Source organism: Canis lupus, chromosome 29 (assembly GCF_003254725.2).
Source record: "Canis lupus dingo isolate Sandy chromosome 29, ASM325472v2, whole genome shotgun sequence".
Taxonomy (NCBI): Eukaryota; Metazoa; Chordata; class Mammalia; order Carnivora; family Canidae; genus Canis; species Canis lupus.
The window spans coordinates 5,858,496-5,883,018 of record NC_064271.1 but is presented as its reverse complement, the minus strand read 5'-3'; the positions used below and the strand labels follow the sequence as shown (position 1 = coordinate 5,883,018).

Here is a 24,523-nt window from a genome sequence, read left to right as displayed (position 1 = left end):
ACTGGGATCCCTGGGTGGCGCAGCGGTTTGGCGCCTGCCTTTGGCCCAGGGCGCGATCCTGGAGACCCGGGATCGAATCCCACGTCGGGCTCCCGGTGCATGGAGCCTGCTTCTCCCTCTGCCTGTGTCTCTGCCTCTCTCTCTCTCTCTGTGACTATCATAAGTAAATAAATAAAAATTAAAAAAAAAAAAAGATTTTATTTACCTACTCATGAGAGACAGAGAGAGAGGGGCAGAGATATAGGCAGAGGGAGAAGCAGGCTCCCGGCGAGGAGCCCCATGCGGGGCTGGATCCCAAGGCCCTGGGATCACGACCTGAGCCACCCAGGCGTCCTCCAGCTGCACTTCAAAGGCGGAGGGGAGTGACCCCTTAACTACACACTGGTATAGCCCCGAATGGAGAATAAGGCAAAAAAGCTCGACCAGCCTCTCAGGCGGGTCCTTCCTAGCCCAGACGAACGAGCACACCCCGGTTTTAGAAACGAGGGAGTATCCGGGCAGGAGACTACGGGCTGCGGGGTCATTCCTTTCCCCACTGGGCCCCAGGAGCGGAGGATGAAGCAGGCTCCCGCGGCCTCGCCGCCGGCGCAGGCCTGGGAGCCTTCGTGGGGGGCCCGCACGCCCCGGGAGGGAGCCCCGGGAGGGAGCCCCGCGCGGCCACCCGCACCGAGGACGGGCGGGCCACGGGGCCCGACGAGGTCAGCTCCGGGCGTTGTGACGCCGCGGGCAGGGCGGCGGGGGAGGGGCAGCCGCCGGGACCGGGGCGCGGGGGCGCGGGGGCGGCGCAGAGGGGCGCGGCGCCTGGTTGGCGCCCACGCGCCTGAGCGCGCGCCCGGAGGGGAGGGGGAGGGGGAGGGGGAGGAGGAGGGGCGGGGCGGGGCGGGCCGAGACTCGCCGCTCGCACGCCCTTGGGCCGGCCCGGCGCCCGCAGTCCGTCTTCCTGGAGACGCGCGCCGCCGGCCGAGCTGGTGCATGTGCGGCAATAACATGTCTGTCCCGCTTCCCGCCACCGTGCCCGCCATCCGGAAAGCCACGGCTGCGGTGAGTCGCGGCGGCCAGGGTTCGCAGGGCCCCGCTCGGCCCGCGGCCGGCTGCCGCCTCTGGCGCGGGGTGGGCGTCGCGGGCCGGCAGCGAGCGGTGGGCGAGGGCGCCGCGCCCTGCCCTGCCCTGCCCCGCCCCGCCCGCGCCGCCGGGTGCGGAGGGCGTGGGGTGCGACGCCGGGTCGGCGGGCCCGGGGCCGTGGTGCCCGCAGAGAGCCCGGGGTCACGGCCGCGGCGGGGGATTCGCGTCCCGCCACTTCCGGCAGCCCCGATCCCGAGGCCTCCGCATTGCGGAGCGAGCGCGGCCCGCGCGCCCCCCGGAGCCGCCCTCCTCACCGCCCTCCTCACCGCCCACCGGGTCCGAGCGGGAGGCGCTGGCGCTAGTGCGGAGGCTCCCTGATAGGGGGCGGGGGCGGGGGCGGCGGGCTTCGCAGCATCCCTGGTCTCACTTGTGGATGAGACGATGCTGTCTTGTTCTGAATGAAAGGCGTTGGAAGGTTGCGTGTCTTGCAAAATCAGAAGGACTTTTGTTGTTGTTGTTTGTTTGTTTAAGGAAACTTGTGTATGAAGATCTCGAACGTACTTGTAACTCGCCCCCGCCTTTTTGCGATGGAAAAATTCTACAGCGTTTGTGGGAGACTTTGATGGTTTGACTCCAAAGAGACACTCTTTCTTAAAATGTGCTCGGTGATCTTTTGCACCGAAGAATGTCTAACTGGGACCTTTGTTTTTTTTTTTTTTTTTTAACTGGGACCTCTGTAAGTGCTAAAAGGCCGCATACGGACTGAGAAGCGAAGTGAAGGATTTTCGTCTTTGAAGAGGTCTGTGAGGATTAATTAACCTGCTACGGGCTATGTTCTGTAATTCAGGCATCCGCCTTAACCACAGCTTCAGTGTATAACAATTCTCGGTGGGTTTATTTAGGCATTGTTTATTAATATTTCCTCTTCTCTTGTAGGTGATTTTCCTGCATGGATTAGGAGATACAGGGTAGGTACCCTTATTACTAATAGTAATGAAAGGACGTTGTGCAACTCTATGCCATTAAAGGTTTATTGAAGAACTCTAGAACTGTATTAAAGAACATTGGTAGTCCTACTTACAATCCAGGAATAAGCTACAATCTTTTCATTTTAAAAAACTCCCAGAATTTTTCTCTCATCATCTTAAATTTCTCATTTTCAACTCATGTTTCGGGAACATGTTAAAATTGCAAACTCCTCCTTGAGTTGCTATGGGTATTAGATGCCAGAGATGGGTGGAAGGTTTGTAGAGACACTGTGCAATTGAGAGTTCTCTACAGGAGTTAAAATTTCACAGCGGGTTAAGAAGAAGTAGTTGATTATGATAAGGAAGTAATAGCAATGTGAGGTGTACAGTGTTCTGATTGAGAGCTTAGGTATACCTTTTAAAGAAAAAATCAGTTAAAGTTCAAGTGAGGCCACTGTGGTATTTATTTAGAGTCTGATCAAATTTTGTTGTGTAATTTTGGACACATGATTTATCATTCTCTTAGGCTTTTTCTGTATTGAGAGGTTTTTGTATTTAAAGTCATGATTATCAGGGCGCCTGGCTGCCTCAGTCTGTAGAGAATGCAGCCCTTGATCTCAGGGTTGTACGTTCAAGCCCCACATTGGGTATGGAGTAGTAAAAAACAGTGATTATCTATTTGAAACTTGGGCAGAAGTGTTGTTAAAAAAAATTACAGAACTGGAGGAAAACTGTGGATTAAAATAAATTTTGATAGAGTAGCCAAAAACTATTAAATCCTCTTTATAAGGAAGCATTGTGCTACATTAGATTAGTAAAAGTAATTTTCTTTTTTTATAATAAATTTATTTTTTATTGGTGTTCAATTTGCCAACATACAGAATAACACCCAGTGCTCATCCCATCAAGTGCCCCCCTCAGTGCCCATCACCCATTCACTCCCACCACCACCCCCTCCTCCTCTTCCACCACCCCTAGTTTGTTTCCCAGAGTTAGGGGTCTTTATGTTCTGTCTCCCTTTCTGATATTTCCCACACATTTCTCCTCCCTTCCCTTATATTCCCTTTCACTATTATTTATATTCCCCAAATGAATGAGACCATATAATGTTTGTCCTTCTCCAATTGACTTATTTCACTCAACATAATACCCTTCAGTTCCATCCACGTTGAAGCAAATGGTGGGTATTTGTCGTTTCTAATGGCTGAGGAATATTCCATTGTATACATAAACTACATCTTTATCCATTCATCTTTCGACAGACACCGAGGCTCCTTCCACAGTTTGGCTATTGTGGGCATTGCTGCTAGAAACATCGGGGTGCAGGTGTCCCGGCGTTTCATTGCATCTGAATATTTGGGGTAAATCCCCAACAGTGCAATTGCTGGGTAGTAGGGCAGGTCTATTTTTAACTCTTTGAGGGACCTCCACACAGTTTTCCAGAGTGGCTGCACCAGTTCACATTCCCACCAACAGTGCCAAGAGGGTTCCCTTTTCTCTGCATCCTCTCCAACATTTGTGGTTTCCTGCCTTGTTAATTTTCCCCATTCTCACTGGTGTGAGGTGGTATCTCATTGTGGTTTTGATTTGTATTTCCCTGATGGCAAGTGATGCAGAGCATTTTCTCATGTGCATGTTGGCCATGTCTATGTCTTCCTCTGTGAGATTTCTCTTCATGTCTTTTGCCCATTTCATGATTGGATTGTTTGTTTCTTTGGTGTTGAGTTTAATAAGTTCTTTATAGATCTTGGAAACTAGCCCTTTATCTGATATGTCATTTGCAAATATCTTCTCCCATTCTGTAGGTTGTCTTTTAGTTTTGTTGACTGTATCCCTTGCTGTGCAAAAGCTTCTTATCTTGATGAAGTCCCAATAGTTCATTTTTGCTTTTCTTTCTTTTGCCTTCATGGATATATCTTGAAAGATGTTACTGTGGCTGAGTTCAAAAAAGGGTGTTGCCTGTGTTCTCCTCTAGGATTTTGATGGAATCTTGTCTCACATTTAGATCTTTCATCCATTTTGAGTTTATCTTTGTGTATGGTGAAAGAGAGTGGTCTAGTTTCATTCTTCTGCATGTGGATGTCCAATTTTCCCAGCACCATTTATTGAAGAGACTTTCTTCCAATGGATAGTCTTTCCTCCTTTATTGAATATTAGTTGACTATAAAGTTGAGGGTCCACTTCTGGGTTCTCTATTCTGTACCATTGATCTATGTGTCTGTTTTTGTGCCAGTACCACACTGTCTTGATGACCACAGCTTTGTAGTACAACCTGAAATCTGGCATTGTGATGCCCCCAGATATGGTTTTCTTTTTTAAAATTCCCCTGGTTATTCGGGGTCTTTTCTGATTCCACACAAATCTTAAAATGATTTGTTCTAACTCTCTGAAGAAAGTCCATGGTATTTTTATAGGGTTTGCGTTAAACGTGTACATTGCCCTGGGTAACATTGACATTTTCACAATATTAATTCTGCCAATCCATGAGCATGGAATATTTTTCCATCTCTTTGTGTCTTCCTCAATTTCTTTCAGAAGTGTTCTATAGTTTTTAGGGTATAGATCCTTTACCTCTTTGGTTAGGTTTATTCCTAGGTATCTTATGCTTTTGGGTGCAATTGTAAATGGGATTGACTCCTTAATTTCTCTTTCTTCAGTCTCATTGTTAGTGTATAGAAATGCCACTGATTTCTGGGCATTGATTTTGTATCCTGCCACGCTACCAAATTGCTGTATGAGTTCTAGCAATCTTGGGGTGGAGCCTTTTGGGTTTTCTATGTAGAGTATCATGTCATCCGTGAAGAGGGAGAGTTTGACTTCTTCTTTCCCAATTTGAATGCCTTTAATGTCTTTTTGTTGTCTGATTGCCCAGGCTAGGACTTCCAGTACTAGGTTCAATAGCAGTGGTGAGAGTGGACATCCCTGTCTTGTTCCTGATCTTAGGGGAAAGGCTCCCAGTGCTTCCCCACTGAGAATATATTTGCTGTGGGCTTTTCGTAGATGGCTTTTAAGGTGTTGAGGAATGTTCCCTCTATCCCTACACTCTGAAGAGTTTTGATCAGGAATGGATGCTGTATTTTGTCAAATGCTTTCTCTGCATCTAATGAGAGGATCATATGGTTCATGGCTTTTCTCTTGCTGATATGATGAATCACATTGATTGTTTTACGAGTGTTGAACCAGCCTTGTGTCCCGGGGATAAGTCCTACTTGGTCATGGTGAATAATTTTCTTAATGTACTGTTGGATCCTATTGGCTAATATCTTGTTGAGAATTTTTGCATCCATGTTCATCAGGGATATTGGTCTGTAATTCTCCTTTTTGGTGGGGTCTTTGTCGGGTTTTGGAATTAAGGTGATGCTGGCCTCATAGAACAAATTTGGAAGTACTCTCTTTCTATCTTTCCAAACAGCTTTAGTAGAATAGGTATGGTTTCTTCTTTAAACATTTGATAGAATTCCCCTGGGAAGCCATCTGGCCCTGGACTTTTGTGTCTTGGGAAGTTTTGATGACTGCTTCAATTTCCTCCCTGGTTATTCGCCTGTTCAGGTTTTCTGTTTCTTCCTGTTCCAGTTTTGGTAGTTTGTGGCTTTCCAGGAATGCGTCCATTTCTTCTAGATTGCCTAATTTATTGGCGTATAGCTGTTCATAATATGTTTTTAAAATCGTTTGTATTTCCTTGGTGTTGGTAGTGATCTCTTCTTTCTCATTCATGATTTTATTAATTTGAGTCTTCTCTCTCTTCTTTTTAATAAGGCTGGCTAATGGTTTATCTATCTTATTAATTCTTTCAAAGAACCAACTCCTGGTTCTGTTGATCTGTTCTACAGTTCTTCTGGTCTCGATTTCGTTGAGTTCTGCTCGAATCTTTATTAACTGTCTTCTTCTGCTGGGTGTAGGATCTATTTGCTGTTTTTTCTCTAGCTCCTTTCTGTGTAAGGTTAGCTTTTGTATTTGAGTTCTTTCCAGTTTTTGAATGGATGCTTGTATTGCGATGTATTCCCCCCTTAGGACTGCTTTTGCTGCATCCCAAAGATTTTGAACGGTTGTATCTTCATTCTCATTAGTTTCCATGAATCTTTTTAATTCTTCCTTAATTTCCTGGTTGACCCTTTCATCTTTTAGCAGGATGGTCCTTAACCTCCAGGTGTTTGAGGTCCTTCCAAACTTCTTGTTGTGATTTAGTTCTAATTTCAAGGCATTATGGTCTGAGAATATGCAGAGGACGATCCCAATCTTTGGTATCGGTTCAGACCCAATTTGTGACCCAGTATGTGGTCTATTCTGGAGAAAGTTCCATGTGCACTTGAGAAGAATGTGTATTCAGTTGAGTTTGGATGTAAAGTTCTGTAGATATCTGTGAAATCCATCTGGTCCAGTGTTATCATTTAAAGCTCCCGTTTCTTTGGAGATATTGTGATTAGAAGACCTATCGAGTGTAGAAAGAGCTAGGTTGAAGTCACCAAGTATAAGTGTATTATTATCTAAGTATTTCTTCACTTTGGTTATTAATTGATTGATATATTTGGTAGCTCCCACATTCGGGACATATATATTGAGGATTGTTAAGTCCTCTTGTTGGATAGATCCCTTAAGTATGATGTAGTGTCCCTCTTCATCCTTTACTACAGTCTTCGGGGTAAATTGTAGTTTATCTGATATAAGGATGGCTACCCCTGCTTTCTTTTGAGGACCATTCGAATGGTAAATTGTTCTCCAACCTTTTATTTTCAGGCTGTAGGTGTCCTTACCTCTAAAATGAGTCTCTTGTAGACAGCAAATAGATGGGTCCTGCTTTTTTATCCAGTCTGAAACCCTGCACCTTTTGATGGGGTCATTAAGCCTGTTCACGTTCAGAGTTACTATTGAAAGATATGAGTTTAGTGTCATCATGATATCTATTCAGTCCTTGTTTTTGTGGATTGTTCCACTGAACTTCTTATTAAAGGGGAATTTTAAGAGTCCCCCTTAAAATTTCTTGCAGAGCTGGTTTGGAGGTCACATATTCTTTCAGTTCCTGCCTGTCTTGGATGCTCTTTATCTCTCCTTCCATTCTGAATGAGAGCCTTGCTGGATAAAGTATTCTTGGTTGCATGTTCTTCTCATTTAGGACCCTGAATATATCCTGCCAGCCCTTTCTGGCCTGCCAGGTCTCTGTGGAGAGGTCTGCTGTTACCCTAATGCTCCTCCCCATAAAAGTCAGGGATTTCTAGTCTCTTGATGCTTTAAGGATCTTCTCTTTATCTTTGGAATTTGCAAGCTTCACTATTAAATGTCGAGGTGTTGAACGGTTTTTATTGATTTTAGGGGGGGGATCTCTCTGTTTCCTGGATCTGAATGCCTGTTTCCCTTCCCAGATTAGGAAAGTTTTCAGCTAGAATTTGTTCAAATACATATTCTGGCCCTGTGTCCCTTTCGGTGCCCTCGGGAACCCCAATTAAACGTAGGTTTTTCTTCCTCAGGCTGTTGTTTATTTCCCTTAATCTATCTTTATGGTCTTTTAATTGTCTCTTTTTTCCTCAGTTTCCCTCTTTGCCATCAATTTGTCTTCTATGTCACTCGTTCTTCCACCTCGTTAACCCTCGTCGTTAGGACTTCTAGTTTGGATTGCATCTCATTCAATTGATTTTTAATTTCTGCCTGATTAGCTCTAAATTCTGCAGTCATGAAGCCTCTTGAGTCCTTTATACTTTTTTCTAGAGCCACCAGTAGCTGTATAATAGTGCTTCTGAATTAGCTTTCTGACATTGAATTGTAATCCAGATTTTGTAATTCTGTGGGAGAGAGGACTGTTTCTGATTCTTTCTTTTGAGGTGAGGTTTTCCTTCTAGTCATTTTTCTCAGTGCAGAGTGGCCAAAAGCAAGTTGTATTGGGAAAAGGAGAAAAAGAGAGGAGAAAAAGAAGGAAAGAAAAGAGAAAAAAGAATAAAGGAAGAAAGAAGGAAAAAAAAGAATTAAAAGAGAAAGAAAAAGAAAAAGGGGGGAAAAAGGGTGGGGGAAGTAATCAGAAAAAAAAAAATCATGGGGGAGTATCTTCTGATTCTGTGTACTTTAAGTCCCTTGGCTTCCCCTGGAAGTTGTCAGTCAGTCTAGCTGGTCTTCTGGGGGAGGGGCCTGTTGTGCTGATTTTCAGGTGTTAGGACTTGGGGAAGCTGCTCTGCCCCTGCCTGGTGCAGGGCTCAGTGGGGGTTGTTCACCCCGTGAGGCCCCAGGAGGAACAACCGCAGTGGCGGGGCCAGCCCTGGAGCCGTGGAGTCAGCTCCCGCAGTCACCACGGAGCTCTCCGTCTGCAGGGCCTGGAGGCTCCGGGCGGGGCGGCTGATCTGCTCAGCTCTGGGCAGGAGCCTCCTCGCTGTCCTGGGGGAGGCCGGATCCTGGGCTGTGTCCCGGCTCCCTGGGCTCCGGGACCTGCGCTGTTGGATTCGTGCTCCCGCCCCGCAGCCCCCTCCGCGGAGCCGCCCCCGAGCCCCCCCGAGCTGCTCCCGCCCCGCAGCCCCCTCCGCGGAGCCGCCCCTGAGCCCCCCGAGCTGCTCCGGGTCCCGCCGTGCGCGCTGCAGCCCTTAGGGAGCTCGGCGCACTCTCCCGGGGCGCAGGTGTCTGTTAGTGTCCCCGGGAGCCCGAGGGCATCCCCGCCCTCCTGGGTCCTGCTCCAACTCCCCACGAGCCCCTTTCCCCCGGGAAGGTCGGTGCAGCTCCTGCTCCTCCGGGACGGGGCTCTCCTGTCCTGGGGACACTCGCCCCGGCCTCAGCCCGGCTCCTCGCGGGGCCCCTCCCCCTTGGAGGCCTTTTGTTCCTTTATTTCTTTTTCCCCGTCTTCCTACCTTGATAGAAGCCCGAGCTCATCTCACTGTAGCGTCCCAGCTGTTCTTTCTTTAAATCTCAGGCTGAATTCGTAGTTTGAAGGTTATCTAGGTAATTTGGTGGGGACAGATGATTTGGGGACCCTACTCTTCCGCCATCTTGCTCCTCCTCCTAAAAGTGATTTTCTTATATTCTCTTCAGCCTACTATGTAGAAACACATGACACATAACTTTGTATGGAGTTAGGGGAAAGGTTGCGGGACTCTTTCTGGCAATCAGGTTGTTGGCAGACTTCTTCAACTACAGAGAGGCTTAGGGGAGCCCTCTTTTACAACCAAACCCTTCTAATGCTGAGAGTCAGGGAAGACCTTGCTACCCTGTAACTTTGCCAGTAAGGAGATGCAGGCCTGAAGAATCAGTCTAAAAGGAGCACCTGTAGGAAGGTTCTCTGTGGACCCCAATTTGGGCATATTCCATGCAGTGAAATTAAAGAGTGAACATGATGAAGAAAACGAACAATGTGAGATTAAAAATGCCAAGAGCATCCATAGCATCTTGACTAAGAATTAAGTTCATATAAAAAAATTAAAGGTTTCCTTGGGACGCTCGGGTGGCTCAGCGGTTGAGCGTCTGCCTTTGGCTCAGGGTGTGATCGTGGGGTCCTAGGATCAAGTCCCACATCAGGCTTCCTGCATGGAGCCTGCTTCTCCCTCTGCCTGTGTCTCTGTCTCTCTCTCTCTCTCTCTCTGTGTCTCTCATGAATAAATAAAGTTTTTAAAAAAAAGTTTCAGATTTTAGAAATACTTTTTAACATAGTATTATAGAAAAGCTGACTCATGGCGCATGGGTGGCTCAGTGGGTACAGTGTTGAATCTTGATTTTAGCTCGGGTAGTGATCTCAGAATGGTGAGATGGAGCCTGGCATTGGGCTCCAGGCTGAGCATGGAACCTGGTTGATGCTCTGTACCTCTCCCTCTGCTCCCCACCCATATTTTTCTCTCTACACTGTTCTAAAAAAAAGAAAAAAAAAAAAAAAAGAAAAGCTGACTCTAAATTGGTTTCATGAGTACATAATAAAATTCAGAACCAGTCAATACAAGAAGTGGCAATTTATTTATTTATTTTTTAAAGATTTTATTTATTTATTCATGAGAGAGAGAGAGAGAGGCAGAGACTTAGGCAGAGGGAGAAGCAGGCTCCATGCAGTGAGCCCGATGTGGGATTTGATCCTGGGTCTCCAGGATCATGCCCTGGGCCAAAGGCAGGTACTTAACCGCTGAGCCACCCAGGAATCCCAAGAAGTGGCAATTTAATATTTATATTTGTCAGGTTAACTTGGAGAATGATAGGGATTAAGTGATTTGGTTTGTCACTATTAAAATGGGCAGCTTTTGCCTCTTTTTCGGTTAAGGTTCTTTTTTATAGAACTACCCAACGTGTATTGTCTGGTAACTTAGGTCTTGAGGTCCGTGTCTTTTAGATTCCTTGTGAAAGAAGTGGCCAAAAAAGATTGAAGACCTGTATAATTCTGTATTTCATCAATTTTAATATGTAATTTTCCTCACATTTTTATGTTTCCTAGATTGGTACTCCATTTACTACACTTATGTTTATTGTGGTGATGATTTTTTTTCCTTAAAAAGCTATTTTTTCAGTGGTTCCCCTTATATGCCTTAGTGTCTAGGAAATATGATATAGCATATTTCTCCTCTTGAAAAAATTGATAGTGTATGCATTAGCATGTTAAAAGCTCTGACAAGTTTTGTTATAAAGAAACATATGGCAACCAAAGTGTTCTTAATAACATGTATAATAAACTGAAACTAGTATTCAAAGGAATATATTTTCGACTATGCTGTATGGCATGAGATCACAGTTTTCCTTCTAAAACAGATAGCTTTGGAGGATCCCTGGGTGGCTCAGCGGTTTAGTGCCTGCCTTTGGCCCAGGGCACGATCCTGGAGTCCTGGGATCAAGTCCCGCATCGGGCTCCCGGCGTGAAGCCTGCTTCTGCCTCTCTCTTTCTCTATGTCTATCATAAATAAATAAATAAATAAATAAATAAATAAATAAATAAATAAATCTTGAAAAAATAAAACAGATAGCCTTTGTTAGGAGTAAAATTTTTTTATATTTGTATTGTAAAGAAATTCAAACTATAAATAAGAATGAAAAGTAGTTGAAATCCTAAAACCCAGAGATACTTATTTTTGATAGCATTTAAAAAATGTTTTATTTTGAAATCTTTTCAAATATATGGGAGAGTTGCAAGAATAGATTCCTGGGTGCCTGGGTGGCTCAGTGGGTTGAGCGTCTGCCTTCAGCTCAGGACATATGATCTAAGGGTCCTGGGATCAAGCCCTATATTGGACTCCCTGCTTAGCAGGCAACCTGCTTCTTTCTCTTCCTCTTCCTCTTCCTCTTCCTGCCACTCCCCCTGCTTGTGCTCTTTTTCTCTCTCTGTCATGGAAATAAATAAAATCTTAAAGAAAATTAGGTCTTTAAAAAAAATTAGAGATTCCTCAATATCTTTTATCCAAAATCTGTTCATTGATTGCTACTATGTTTGCTGAACCCCTTGAGGGTAAATTGCAATTACTGATTCTTTATTTCCAAACACTTTCACATGTAATTTCTAAGAAGGATGAGAGTCTCTTATGTAACCACATTCAGGAAATTTAGTGCTTTTTAAATATTATTGTCTAATATACTACATATTCAAACTTAGCCAGTTGTCCCAGTCCTTTTTGATAATTCCCTCCCTGTAATCCAGTTGCCAGTCACACATGTTTAACTGTTACATCTCTTTAGTCTCATTATTGGGAATAATTCCTCAGCTCTTCTTTGTCTTTCATGCCACTGACATTTTTTGAGAGATCAGGCTAGTCCCTTTGGAGAGAATGGGTAGTTTGCCATTTCCTCATGATTAGATTTATTAGATTAGTTTATGCATTTGGGGTAAAATGCCATACAGACAATATGTCCTGTTCAGTGCTTCACGTCAGGAGACAGATGACAGCCTTTGTCCCATTATTGGTATAACTTGGATCACTTGATTAAGGTGGTATTTTCCAGGTTTCTCTCTTCCAGTTATCTCCTTTTGTAGTTAAAAAGCAAGTAGGGAGATAATTTGAGACTCTGCAAATTGTGTATTAAACTTTCACCCAAAAAAAAAAAAAAAAAACAAAAAAAAAACTTTCACCCAACATTTTCAACATCCGTTGATGATTCTTACTGGACTTAATTTTTTTTTTAAGATTTTTATATTTATTCATGAGAGAGAGAGAGGCAGAGACATAGAGGGAGAAGCAGGCTTCATGCAGGAAGCCTGATATGGGACTCGATCCTGGTACTCCAGGATCGCGCCCTGAGCCCAAGGCAGACGCTCAACTGCTGAGCCACCCGCTGAGCCCTGGACTTGTTAATATGATGTGATCTTCTAAGTCTGTCACTCCTTATTTTTATTAGTTTGCCCCTCCCTGTTTACTTAATACTGACTATAGATTTATGTAATGACTTACATTCCATTATTGTTACTTTTAAAAAATTTTTAACTTTTTCTTTTAAAATAATTTCAAATTTACATAAATGTTACAGAAATAATATTTAAATCTCCTGCTACCCTTTTTCTTAGATTACCCAATTGTTAACGTCTCTGAAACATTTGGGGCATGTTGCAGAAATATTGCCTCTTCATAAAATTTTAGTGTGTATTTTGTAAGTACAAAAACATTCCCACGTGACCACAGTATAATCATCAGTCAGGAAGTAAGCATTAATCTAATACTATCATCAGATTTCTTGGTTATATCATCACATTTTCTTGGTTTGATCCAATCATGACCTTGATGGGCCCAGGTTCCAATCCAGGATCGCATCTTGCATTTAGTTATAAGTTTCCTTAGTCTGTTTCAGTCTAGAGCAGTCTTTGTGTTTCATGACATTGAGACTTTTTGAGAATACAGGCCAATTACTTTATAGACTGTCCCTCAGTTTCAGTTTATATGATGTCTCCTTCTGACTTTAGCCTTTTTGACAGGAATATCATAGAGATGTTGCTGTGTTCATCTCAGTGGATTGTACCAGGCACACACCGAGTTGACTTTTGTTCCTTTACTGGTGATATTACATTTTTTTTCCACCTGGTTAAGATGGTGTTTTGCCTTGTTTCTCCACAGTAAAACTATAATAAGTGTATTTACTTAAAAATATTTTGTGGGGGGATCCCTGGGTGGCGTAGCGGTTTGGCGCCTGCCTTTGGCCCAGGGCATGATCCTGGAGACCCGGGATCGAATCCCACGTCGGGCTCCCGGTGCATGGAGCCTGCTTCTCCCTCTGCCTGTGTCTCTGCCTCTCTCTCTCTCTCTGTGACTATCATAAATAAATAAAAAAATAATAAAAAAAAATTAAAAAAAAATATTTTGTGGGGAGATGCTTTGATATTATGAAAACATGTTTCTCACCAAATTGTCACTTACGGATTTAGCATTCATTAATGATTCTTGTCTGTATCTATTCTTGTGATAGTTCCAGATAACAATCTTTTTTTTTTTTTTTATGATAGACATACAGAGAGAGAGAGAGAGTGAGAGAGGCAGAGACACAGGCAGAGACACAGGCAGAGGGATAAGCAGGCTCCATGCACCGGGAGCCCGATGTGGGATTCGATCCCGGGTCTCCAGGATCGCGCCCTGGGCCAAAGGCAGGCGCCAAACCGCTGCGCCACCCAGGGATCCCAGATAACAATCTTTTAAAAAAACACTTTATTCTAGATTTATTCATTGGCAGCTCTCCTCTCTTATTTATTATGTATGTATATATTCATTTATTCATTTTAAAGTGTCAAGTCAGGACAGACTCTTGGATTGCTTTTACTCTCAGGGTTACAGACTGTTAAATCTATCATATTTTGGTAGTCAAATCATCCTGTACTTGTCTGTCTGGAGTCTCTTTAAGGTGCTCTTATGTCTTGGGGACATGTCCCATCATTCTTTGAGCACTTTCTTGCTTTCTGGTACAACAAGATCTTTTCCAAGATCATCTTATAATTTTCCTGCTTCAGTCCTGGGACTCAGCCATTTTTTTCAAGAGCCCTGGCTCCTTTTAGTAGAGAATATTTAGGAACCAAGATCTGAGTGCTTTATGTGCTTCTTGCTAGAATCATTACTTCTAGATACTTTCAGTGGACAGAGCTAGGAGTGTAGCTACATAACATAGATGTGTAGACACACATATCAATTTTGATATTTACATGTATTAAAATTTGGGAGTTTATACTGATTCCTCCAGTTCCAGTCAGAACCACAGGGTTTATTCTAGACTTCCCTCTTCCCGTATTTGTAATTCCATGACACACCTGGCTTTTGTTCTGGTAGTTTGGCAAGTAGTACACTTTGGGACTGCCTCCCCCCACCCCTCTAGGTGCCCCAGACCACAGCTTTGCTTCACACATGGGAACAGCTCCCCCACCTTACTCCGCTACAGCTGAATGTGACATCTGGAAGCCCAATTCCAGTTAAGGGGAGGGGGGAAGGAGAAAAAGTAAGACTCATTAGGATGGGAAGGCGAGATTCCATGACAGTGATATGCTACTGGGACATAGATGGTGATGACTGGTGTTTCTTGTGCAAACCTGGAAAGAGTCTTTTTGAGTTTTTAGTTCTATACCATATTAACTATGGGGTAGTGAGCATAATAAATAAAAGAAATAGTCTTTTCTAAAAGCATAATTGAGAAGTAAAATAGAGTGGATTTATATTATTTCTTGGGAAATGCCTTGAAATTCACTTTTTGAACCCATAGAACCTTTGTGTGTGTGTGTGTCTGTGTTTTGTTTTCTTTCTCTGTTTCTAATAATTAAGTGAAGTACATTCTAATTGATTAGGTTTCTAAACATTAGATTCCATTTAACTGAAGCTTTGCGTAGACTTCTTAAATCTTGACATTTCCATTGACTTTGAAAATTATCCAAGGACATGATCCCTGGGTGGCTCAGTGGTTAGCACCTGCCGTCGGCGCAGGGCATAATCCTGGAGTCCTGGGATCAAGTCCCACGTTGGGCTTCCTGCATGGAGCCTGTTTCTCCCACTGCCTGTGTCTCTGCCTCTCTTCTCTCCCCCCCACCCCCATGTCTCTTGTGAATAAATAAGTAAAATCTTAAAAAAAAAAAGAAAAAGAGAAGAAAATTATCCAAAGACAAATTGGCCATCCTTTTGTAGAATTCAGTTACAGTCAAATATTTTTATAACCTTTAGGGACCTTTGAAATCATCTAGTACAACCAGCACAGATTATGGATGGGAAGACTGAGGAGGACTGGAAAGGCATTGGTTCTTACACTTTAGCATGTATAAAAGTCAACTAGAAGGCTTGATTTTTTTACACCCCACCCCCCACACACTGGTATCTGATTCAGTGGGTCTGAGATGAGGCCCAGTAATTTGCATTCCTAAGAAATTCCCAGGTACTACTGGTGTGGGGACCACACTTTTTAAAAGCCACCAGACTGAATTGTCTGAGCTTATACTTCTCGATAAAGGCAGAGTTGGGACTAGAACTCAAGATTCCTATGCCTTTTTTTTGTGTAGGAGTTCTTAGTATTTTTTGTGTAGAAGAGTAGTTGGGAAACAGTAGGCCACAGTTCCATTCTGGCCTGCTACTTTTTAAAAAATTATTTAGTTAATGTGATTTATTGATCTATAATTCACATCTGTAAAAGTCACCCTTTTAAAGTATACAATTCCATAGTTTTTAGTATATTTACAAAGTTATGGAACCATCACTACTATGTTAATTCCAGAATATTTTCAAAATCCCAAAAGGAAATGGCATACCCTTTAGCAGATACTCCTCATTCCCTTCCCTGGCAACCACTAATCTCCTTTTAATTTCTATGGACTTGCGTGTTCTGGGTATTTCATATAAATGGAATCAGACAGTATGTGACTTTTGTGTCTAAATTCTTTTACATTGCATGTTTTTCAGGTCCACGTACCATTACTTAATTCCTTTTATTGCCAAATAATATTCCGTGGAAGGATATCCATGTATTAATCTTATGATCCCATGTTGTAATTCATCAGTTGATGCACATTTGAATTGTTGGCACTTTTTGGCTATTAGGAATAGTGCCACTCTGAACATCCATTTGTGAGATTTTACATGAACATAGGTTTTCAGTTCACTTGAATAATTACTGAGTCAGAGGTAACTGTTTAACCCTTTGAGGAACTCCTAGACTGTTTTCCCCAGTGGCCGTACCATTTTATATCTCCACCAAAAGATGAAGGTTCTGATTTCTCTACATTCTCGCCGATATTTATTACCTTTTTTTGGTTCTAGCTATCCTGGGTGTTAAGTGTTACCTCATTTTGGTTTTTAATTGCATTTTCTAATGACTAATGATCTTTTCATGTACTTATTGGAGATTTATAGATCTTCATTAGAGAAAAATCTATTCAATACCTTTGCCCATTTTAAAAATTGGGTTATTTTTCTTTTTCTTTAAAGACTTTAAAAACATATTCTGAGGGGGCTGCTGGCTGGCTCAATTGGAAGAGCATGTGCTTCTTGATCTCCAGGTCATGAGTTGGAGACCCACACTGAGTGCTACAGAGGTTACTAAAAAAAAAAAAAAAAAAAAGTAGATAAGTTTTAAAAATATACAAATAGATAGGCAGCCCCAGTGGCGCAGTGGTTTAGCGCCGCCTGCAGCCCGGGGTGTGATCCTGGAGACCGGGATCGAGTCCCACGTCGGGCTCCCTGCATGGAGCCTGCTTCTCTCTCTGCCTGTGTCTGTGCCTCTCTCTCTCTTTGAATGAATGAATAAATAAATAAATAAATACAAATAATAAAAATATATTCTGGATACTAGAATCATCACATATGTGATTTTCAAATACTATCTTCCATTCTGTGGTTTATCCTTTTACTTTTTTTTTTGAAGATTTTTTATTTATTTATTCATGGAGACAGAGAGCATTGATCTAATACTACCATCATTAGCCTATCTCTCATATCCTTTGAACATTCTGTAGAATGTAGAATTACCATGGGTTTAATGTCCTCATGACTGGACTCAGGTCATTTATTTCTTTTTAATTCTTTTGGTAATAGTTTAATTAGGATATAATTTGTATACCACATAATTCACCCACTGAATTCTACAGTTCAGTCTTTGATATAATCACAAAGCTGTGGAACCATTTTTATCACTCTAAAAAAAAAATCCTATACTCTTTGTTATCCCCAAATCCCCTTTATTTGCAACCCTAGGTAACCACTAATCTACTTTCTATTTCTATAGATTCACCTATCCTGAACATTTCATATAAGTGGAATCATATAATAAATGGTCTTTCGTAATTGGCTTCCTTTACTTAACATAATGTTTTGTTTTGTTTTTAAGTTATTTATTTATTTATTCATGAGAGAGGCAGAGACATAAGCAGAGGGAGAAGCAGGCTCTATGCAGGGAGCCCAATGTGGGACTTTATCCGGGGACTCCAGGATCACGCCCTGAGCCAAAGGCAGACGCTCAACCGCTGAGCCACCCAGGCGTCCCCTTAACATAATGTTTTTAAAGTTCATCCATGTTGTAACATATTCAGTACTTCATTCCTTTTTATTGTTCATCATATTCCTTTGAGTAGGATTGCAAGGTCATATGGTAGGTAACTCCATGTTACTAGCAGTGTTTAAAAAATCTGGTTTTGGGGCACCTGGGTGGCTCAGTGGCTGAGCGTCTGTCTGCCTTTGGCTTAAGTCGTGATCCTGGGGTCCAAGGATCAAGTCCCACATTGGGCTCCTAGCAGGGAGCCTACTCTTCCCTCTGCTTATGTCTCTTCCTCTCTCTCTATGTCTCTCATGAATAAACCAATAAAATCTTAAAAAGGAAAAAGAAAATTCTGGTTTCTCCCCATCCTCATTAATACTTGTTATTTGTCTTTTTGATTATAGCCATCCTAGTGAGTGTGCAGTGTATCTCATTGTAGTTTTATTTGCATTCACATAATGACTAATAATGTTGAGCATCTTTTTCTGTCCATGTTGGCCATTTGTGTATCTTTGGAGAAATATTCATTCAGGTCCTTTACCTTTTTATTTTTAGGTTGTCTTTTGGTTTGTGGGTCTGAAGAGTTCTTTATATGTCATGGGTAGTAGACCCTTATTGAATGTAGTTTGCAGATAATTCTCCCATTCTGTAGTTTGTTTTTTTCCTTTCTTCATAGTGCTCTTTGAAGCATAATTTTTAATTTTGATGATTAATTTTTTCTTTTGTATTTGTGCTTTTGATATCTAAGAAACCATGGCTAAATCCAATGTCACAAGATTTTCATATATTTTCTTCTAGGAGTTTTATATTTTTATCTCTTACATTTAAGTCTTTGGTTCATTTTGAGTTAATTTTTGTGTATAGTGTGAGGTAAGAGTCCAGCCTCATCCTGTTACATGTGGATAATTGTTTATCCCAGCTACTTTGGTTGAAAAGATTGTTCCTTCCCTATTGATTTTATTGAGGGGCACTCTTTTCAGAACTATTTTAACCGTAAATTTGAGGGTTTATTTCTATATTCTCAAATCTGTTTATTTGTAGGTCTTTCCTTAATTCAGTACCACTCTATCACTGTTGCTTTGTAGTAACTTTTGAAGTTGGGAAGCGTGAGTCCTTCAGTCTTACTCTTTTTTTTTAAGATTGTTTTGACTCTTCTGGGTCTCTTACATGTCCAGCTGAATTTTAGAATTGGCTTGTCAATTTCTGCAAAGCCAGCTGTGATTCTGATAGGTATTGCATTGGCTGGGTGTATCAGTTTGGGAGTACTGCCACTTTGAGAATATAAGTCTTAGGCATCTGGGTGGCTCAGTCAATTGAGCATCCAACTCTTGATTTCTGCTTAGGTCGTGATCTCAGGGTCATGAGATGAGCCCCTTGTCGGGTTTCACACTTAGCAGGGAGTCTGCTTCAAGATTCTCTCCCTCTGCCACTCTCCGCACATGCACATGTGCACACGTGCTTCTCTCTAAAATAAATACATGTTTAAAAAGAATATTAGGTCTTCTGGTCCATGAACATGAGGTGTCCATTTCTATAAATCTTCTTTAATTTCTTTCAACAGTTTTGTAGTTTTCATAACAAAGTCTCATATATACGTATATATACACACGAGACACACACACGAACACATGCAAAGCACACACAGAACTCTAGAATAGTGCCTGATTCATAGCTAGTGTTATATAAATGTTAAAGTTATCTTTTATTACTAATTTTTCTATATGTCTTTAACGCTTTTGGGGAAGGTAGATTAAAATGGAGAAATAGTTAATAGAAAAACATTTTAACATTTATTTATTGATTTAATTTTTCAAAGATTTGTGGCTACGTGCAAGTGGGAGAAAGGACAAAGAGAGAATTTTCAAACAGACTCTTGGCTGAGCACAGAGCCCATCACAGGACTTGGTTCCCACAGCCCATGAGATCATGATCTGAGCCAAAACCAAGAATCTGATGCTTAACTGACTGAGCTACTCTGGTGCCACATTATTTATTTAATTTTAATTTATTTTTTAAATAAATTAGGCTCCATACCCAACCATGGGGCTTGAACTCATGACCCTGAGATTATAAGTCACATCCTCTACAGACTGAGCCAGCCAGGCACCCCTTAAGTTTTTACTTTATACACTTTTTTTTTAAGATTTTATTTATTTTTTCATGACAGATACACAGAGAGAGAGAGAGAGAGAGAGAGAGAGGGGCAGAGACACAGGCAGAGGGAGAAGCAGGCTTCATGCAGGGAGCCCAACCTGGGACTTGATCCTGGGTCTCCAGGATCATGCCCCAGGCTGAAGGTGGCGCTAAACCGCGGAGCTACCAGGGCTGCTCTAGTTTATACTTTAATAGAAGTAACATGTAGGAGCATCTGGGTGGCTCATTTGGTTAAGCAGCTAACTCTTGATTTCTGCTGAGGTCATGATCTCAGGGTCATGGGATTGAGCCCCATGTTGGCTACTCGCTGGGCATGGAGCCTGATTCTTTCTCTCCCTCTGCCACTACCCCCACTCCCCCCAAAAATGTTTAAAAAGTAAAAAATAATGTAAAATGTATCAGTTATAATGTTGAATGTAAACAAACAAGAAATTGTATATATGTATAGTATCCCATTTTTGTAAATTCTGTTTCTTAAGTGAAATATGTGAAAAAAAATTGAAACAGGAACTACATCAAAAGATTAACTGCTTGTTTCTGGCTTGAAGGATTATGATTTTAAGCTTTTCTATTATTCCATTTTGAACATGTATATCTACATAATACACACAAGGAACGAACATTAAATAAAGTTATTTTTAGTGGTGCAGTAGTCATGTAGGGTTTTATTTATTTTTTAGCATGTAGAGTTTTAGATAACTGATTTATTCCTGAGGTAGCTTTTGTCATCATTATTATTTGTCTTACCTACTTTGTTAGGCACGTTGTGAGGTTATAAAGAGAGAAACATATCTATATTTTCTAAATTGTAAAGCCCTGTGGAAATGTATGAAAGAAAACACAGTGTTCTGCAGAAATCAGGAGAGATCATCTTTATTTTTAAAGCTTGCGTAGTAGTCTTTTGGTTGTTTCTGGGTTGATAGTGGTGTTTTAATAGCGTTGATGGTCCACACATTTAAGGTATTATAAGGAGTTAACATTTATTCTTGTAAGTTTTTAAAAGTTCCTATTCTGTTACTAATTTATTAGAATTTAAAATGGTATCTAATGGCATCATTCATATAATTTGTCTACCAGGCATGGATGGGCAGAAGCCTTTGTGGGTATCAGAAGTTCACATATCAAATACATCTGCCCACATGCGTAAGTATTTTAATCTTTACATTTGTGATTCAGAATCTGGAGAGGAATAATTGTGATAGCTTTACTTTCTTAGAAAAGCATTTGATTATAATTTTTTTAAAGATTTTATTTATTATGCATGAGAGACAGAGGAGAGAGACAGAGGCAGAGACAGAGGCAGAGGGAGAAGCAGGCTCCATGCAGGGAGCCCGACATGGGACTTGATCCCAGGTCTCCAAGATCCCACCCTGGGCTGAAGGTGGTGCCAAACCGCTGAGCCACCGGGGCTGCCCTATGATTTGTTTTTATCTTTTTAAATATTCAGTTTGAGAGTAAAGCTTAGTAAATTCTTTAAAACTAAACTGGTAACTTAGCTACATAGAACTTTTTTTCTTTTTTGTTGGGAGATTTAAAATAATGCTTTCTTGGAGATCGTATGAACTCAGAGCTAGAAAAATTCCTTAACATATACAAACACCTGAGAGCTAAGGTATCTGTGGGGTATCTCTGAAGGGGATTTATTTACTTGACAGGTTTGTGAGAGAGCTTTATTTACTATGTGGAAAATACTCCTAAATTTTATCAGATAAAGGCAATGTGATATACTGTGGAAAGAACACAGGTTTTGAAGTCTGATAGATTTGGTTTCAAATTCTGAAAAATGTTTTTGTATGTCAGAAACTATATAAAGTTTGAGCAGACTCAGAAAATTGTTGAGATTGGCAAGGGTTTAGGTCAAAAGGTTGCCGAGAAACAATAGCTGTGGAGAAGACAAATGGGATTAGATTCATGCTAGTAGGTAATTCATCCTCAGAAGTGGTAGTAGCAGTAGAGCTGATAAATGGGAAAAGAGAATGGAAAGAGGAAAAGTATCTGATTAGGTAAGAAATATCCTGAAATAGAAGGTTTACCTGACTTCTGTAGGCTAATACTGTGGCTGAATACTATGGCAAGGATGGCTGTGTCCGCTATTATTCTGATTCAATTAAGAGACAGAATTCTTGGTTATGTTAGAATTTTTGCTGTAATTGACCCCAGGATTCATTTGATTTAAGGCTATTTCCCAATCTAGGGGAATTCTCAAATTCTTATCAATTCTCAAAGAATTGATAAGATTTTATAACCACTAAGCTAGACTCATTTCATGAGTTAGGAGGATAGTGATTAGATGTAGTTCCAGTGTATTTATTTTTCTTTCCTTTTGGGCCTAGAGCTACATTCAGGTTATCCAGATTTTTCATCATTTGAGTTGGGTGTAGTGGACACTTAGGCAAGACTTATATTTCTCATACTTATTTAGAGGTCTCTAATAACTAAGTATATAGATAAAACTTAGAAAATAAGCAAAAATGTAATCTGACCATTTGGTAAATTGCTGGTTTCCTTATACCCTTAGCCAGAGTCTCCTATTTTATACATTTCCAACTGTCTTGGGTACTTGTTTTCCTTGTCGTGTCTGGTTTGAAAGTTATTAAATAAGGGTGTTGGAGGGGATTTCTGGGTGGCCCAGCAGTTTAGCGCCTGCCTTCGGCCCAGGGCGTGATCCTGGAGTCCCACATTGGGCTCCCTGCGTGGAGCCTCCTTCTTTCTCCCTCTGCCTGTGTCTCTGCCCCCGCCCCCCCCCCCCCCGCCGTCTCTCATGAATAAATAAAATCTTTAAAAATAAATAAATAAATAAGGGTGTTGGAAAAGAAAAATGTTTTTTATTTGCCAAACTTAGTCCTTTCCTGCTGTTGTTCCATCTTCAGAACACATCTAGAGGATATGTAGAAAAAATGACACAGGTGTGGATGTGGTGACACAGTTTAAAATGTTTTATTTATTTATGATAGTCACACACACAAAGAGAGAGAGAGAGAGAGAGAGAGGCAGAGACACAGGCAGAGGGATAAGCAGGCTCCATGCACCGGGAGCCCGACGTGGGATTCGATCCCGGGTCTCCAGGATCGCGCCCTGGGCCAAAGGCAGGCGCTAAACCACTGCGCCACCCAGGGATCCCAAGGTGACACAGTTTATACTTTAAAATTGTAGCATACAGTTTTGTGTAAGCCTCAAGTAATTACCTATCCTTAATTGATGGAATTTATCAGGTTTTATGCCTTGTTACATTACTCTGATTTTGCCTTTTTTTTTTCTTTGCCGTGTAGACCAGTTATGCCTATAACATTGAATATGAACATGGCTATGCCTTCTTGGTAAGTAAGAATTATTCAATAAGAACTTTTTATTTATACTTATTTGATTTTTTTAAAATTTTGGGTTTTTTGTTTTGTTTTTTACTGGAAGTGCTTTTGCATGTAGCAACTTTAATTAGCTATTTTTAGGTTGCAAAGTTACAGAATTAACTTTAACTGTAAACTTTTAAGTTTAACCTTAAAGTTTTGTATTTTTTAAAGTTAGGGGTAAACTTAAGGAGCTGCACCAGTAGGTACAGAAATAGGAGGAAATGGGTAAACACAAATATTGTAGAAAATATCTCCTACTGCTTGATAAACCTTTGCTGGTTTCAATGACCCAGCATTTGAATGACCCCCATGTAGCATACACTCTGATTAAGCAACAGTTTTTCACCCTTCCAACTTCTTGCCATTCTGGAAAGTTGACAAGTTTTATTTTATTTTATTTTATTTTTTTATTTTATTTATTTTTATTTTTAAGATTTTATTTATTTTTTCGTGAGAGACCCACATAGAGAGAGAGAGAGAGAGAGAGAGAGAGAAAGAGACGAGCAGAGACACAGGCAGAGGGAGAAGCAGGCTCCATGCTGGGAGCCCAACGTGGGACGCGATTCCAGGTCTCTAGGATCACGCCCTGGGCCAAAGGTGGCACCAAACCACTGAGCCACCCGGGCTGCCCAGTTGACAAATTTTAAAGGAAACCACTTCCTCTTCCACCCTCTCAAGATATTTTCACATTCCCTGTATATTTTATAGTCAGGAAGTAGAGTCAGTTCTTCATTCCTCTAGGCTACTTCCAATCTATTGTCATCTTGTTTCTCTACTTATTCTCATCCATTTCTTTTCTTTCTTTCTTTCTTTTTTTTTAACCAGTCAACTTTTATTGGATATTAATTGTGGATTAGGCAATGGAAGGATTCAAGGATGTCAGGCAAAAGTCATGGTCAGGAATGCCAAATGTGCTTCCACACTGGGCCCTCTTCAGTGGTACTTGCGTAGCTGTTCATGTTTGAGCTCCTTGTAAGAACGACAGTAGTTGAAAAGCACATAAGCGGCCAGCACCATAGAAATCCCAGCGGCGCCCCCTTTCTTCACATTGATATACTTGTAATGCTGGTAGTAACCTCTTTGAAATGCTCCAGCAGTGCCCTTAGGGGTGGAATCCCGCATCAGCATCCAGCCTGGCAGCTCTCCTAGTTTCACCTTCATGAGCTTCTTTTCCTTCATTGGTACGGATGACGCCATCTTGGAGTCCTGGGTGTCTGCTCTCTCACCCATTTCTTACCCATGCCTCCACTTCCTTTTTATCTCTTCTGGATTCCTTGCCAACTTTCTCAAGTTCTTGCCTACTTTGGTCTTTAGTTCTTTCATCTTCCCTCTCTGGCAAAATCCCATCCATAACCAGAATTTCCAGCTAATGTTGCTAGCGACAATAATGAAAGAATATAACTTGGAAGAGAAGTGTATAGGGCCAGAGGAAAGCTTCCCTTGGGTCTTTAGTTGGAGGTATCTACAATGTGTGATGAAAAAGTTTTGCAGAATGTGGATAGATTATAATATAATACCTGTGCTCAATATGTGTGAGGTATTGAGAGTGATGTGGTAAAGTCCTTGTGTTCCTTTGGATTGACTTAGGATGCAACAGAAGGGGAAAGGGATGGCTGGAATTTATTGCAAACCTTTTAT

At 41.5% G+C, this 24,523-nt stretch overlaps 2 protein-coding genes across 6 annotated transcripts in view; one reads left to right on the top strand and one right to left on the bottom strand.

Annotated features, from left to right (window-relative positions):
* Positions 1 to 854: 854 nt before the first annotated feature.
* Positions 855 to 24,523, top strand: part of LYPLA1 (lysophospholipase 1) — a 41,193-nt gene continuing 17,524 nt past the window's right edge. For 2 of the 5 annotated variants that reach the window (XM_025477743.3, XM_025477742.3), the window contains exons 1-4: positions 855 to 1,041; positions 1,999 to 2,030; positions 20,616 to 20,681; positions 22,808 to 22,855. In XM_025477743.3, coding sequence (XP_025333528.1) covers positions 973 to 1,041; positions 1,999 to 2,030; positions 20,616 to 20,681; positions 22,808 to 22,855 — 215 coding nt within the window. In that variant the 5' untranslated portion in view covers positions 855 to 972. Of the gene's footprint in view, positions 1,042 to 1,803; positions 1,862 to 1,998; positions 2,031 to 20,615; positions 20,682 to 22,807; positions 22,856 to 24,523 lie in introns of all 5 variants that reach the window. The other 3 variants (XM_025477744.3, XM_049103906.1, XM_035708359.2) reach the window with 3 other exon arrangements.
* On the bottom strand, positions 23,713 to 24,082 carry LOC118352773 (ATP synthase subunit f, mitochondrial-like). Its single transcript, XM_035708361.2, has one exon. It carries the CDS (start codon positions 24,080 to 24,082, stop codon positions 23,819 to 23,821), a length of 264 nt encoding a protein of 87 aa, XP_035564254.1. The 3' UTR covers positions 23,713 to 23,818.

What these genes read in the sequence shown, in the direction of transcription:
- LOC118352773 (XM_035708361.2), bottom strand. Translation starts at nt 24,082, where the DNA reads ATGGCGTCATCCGTACCAATGAAGGAAAAGAAGCTCATGAAGGTGAAA.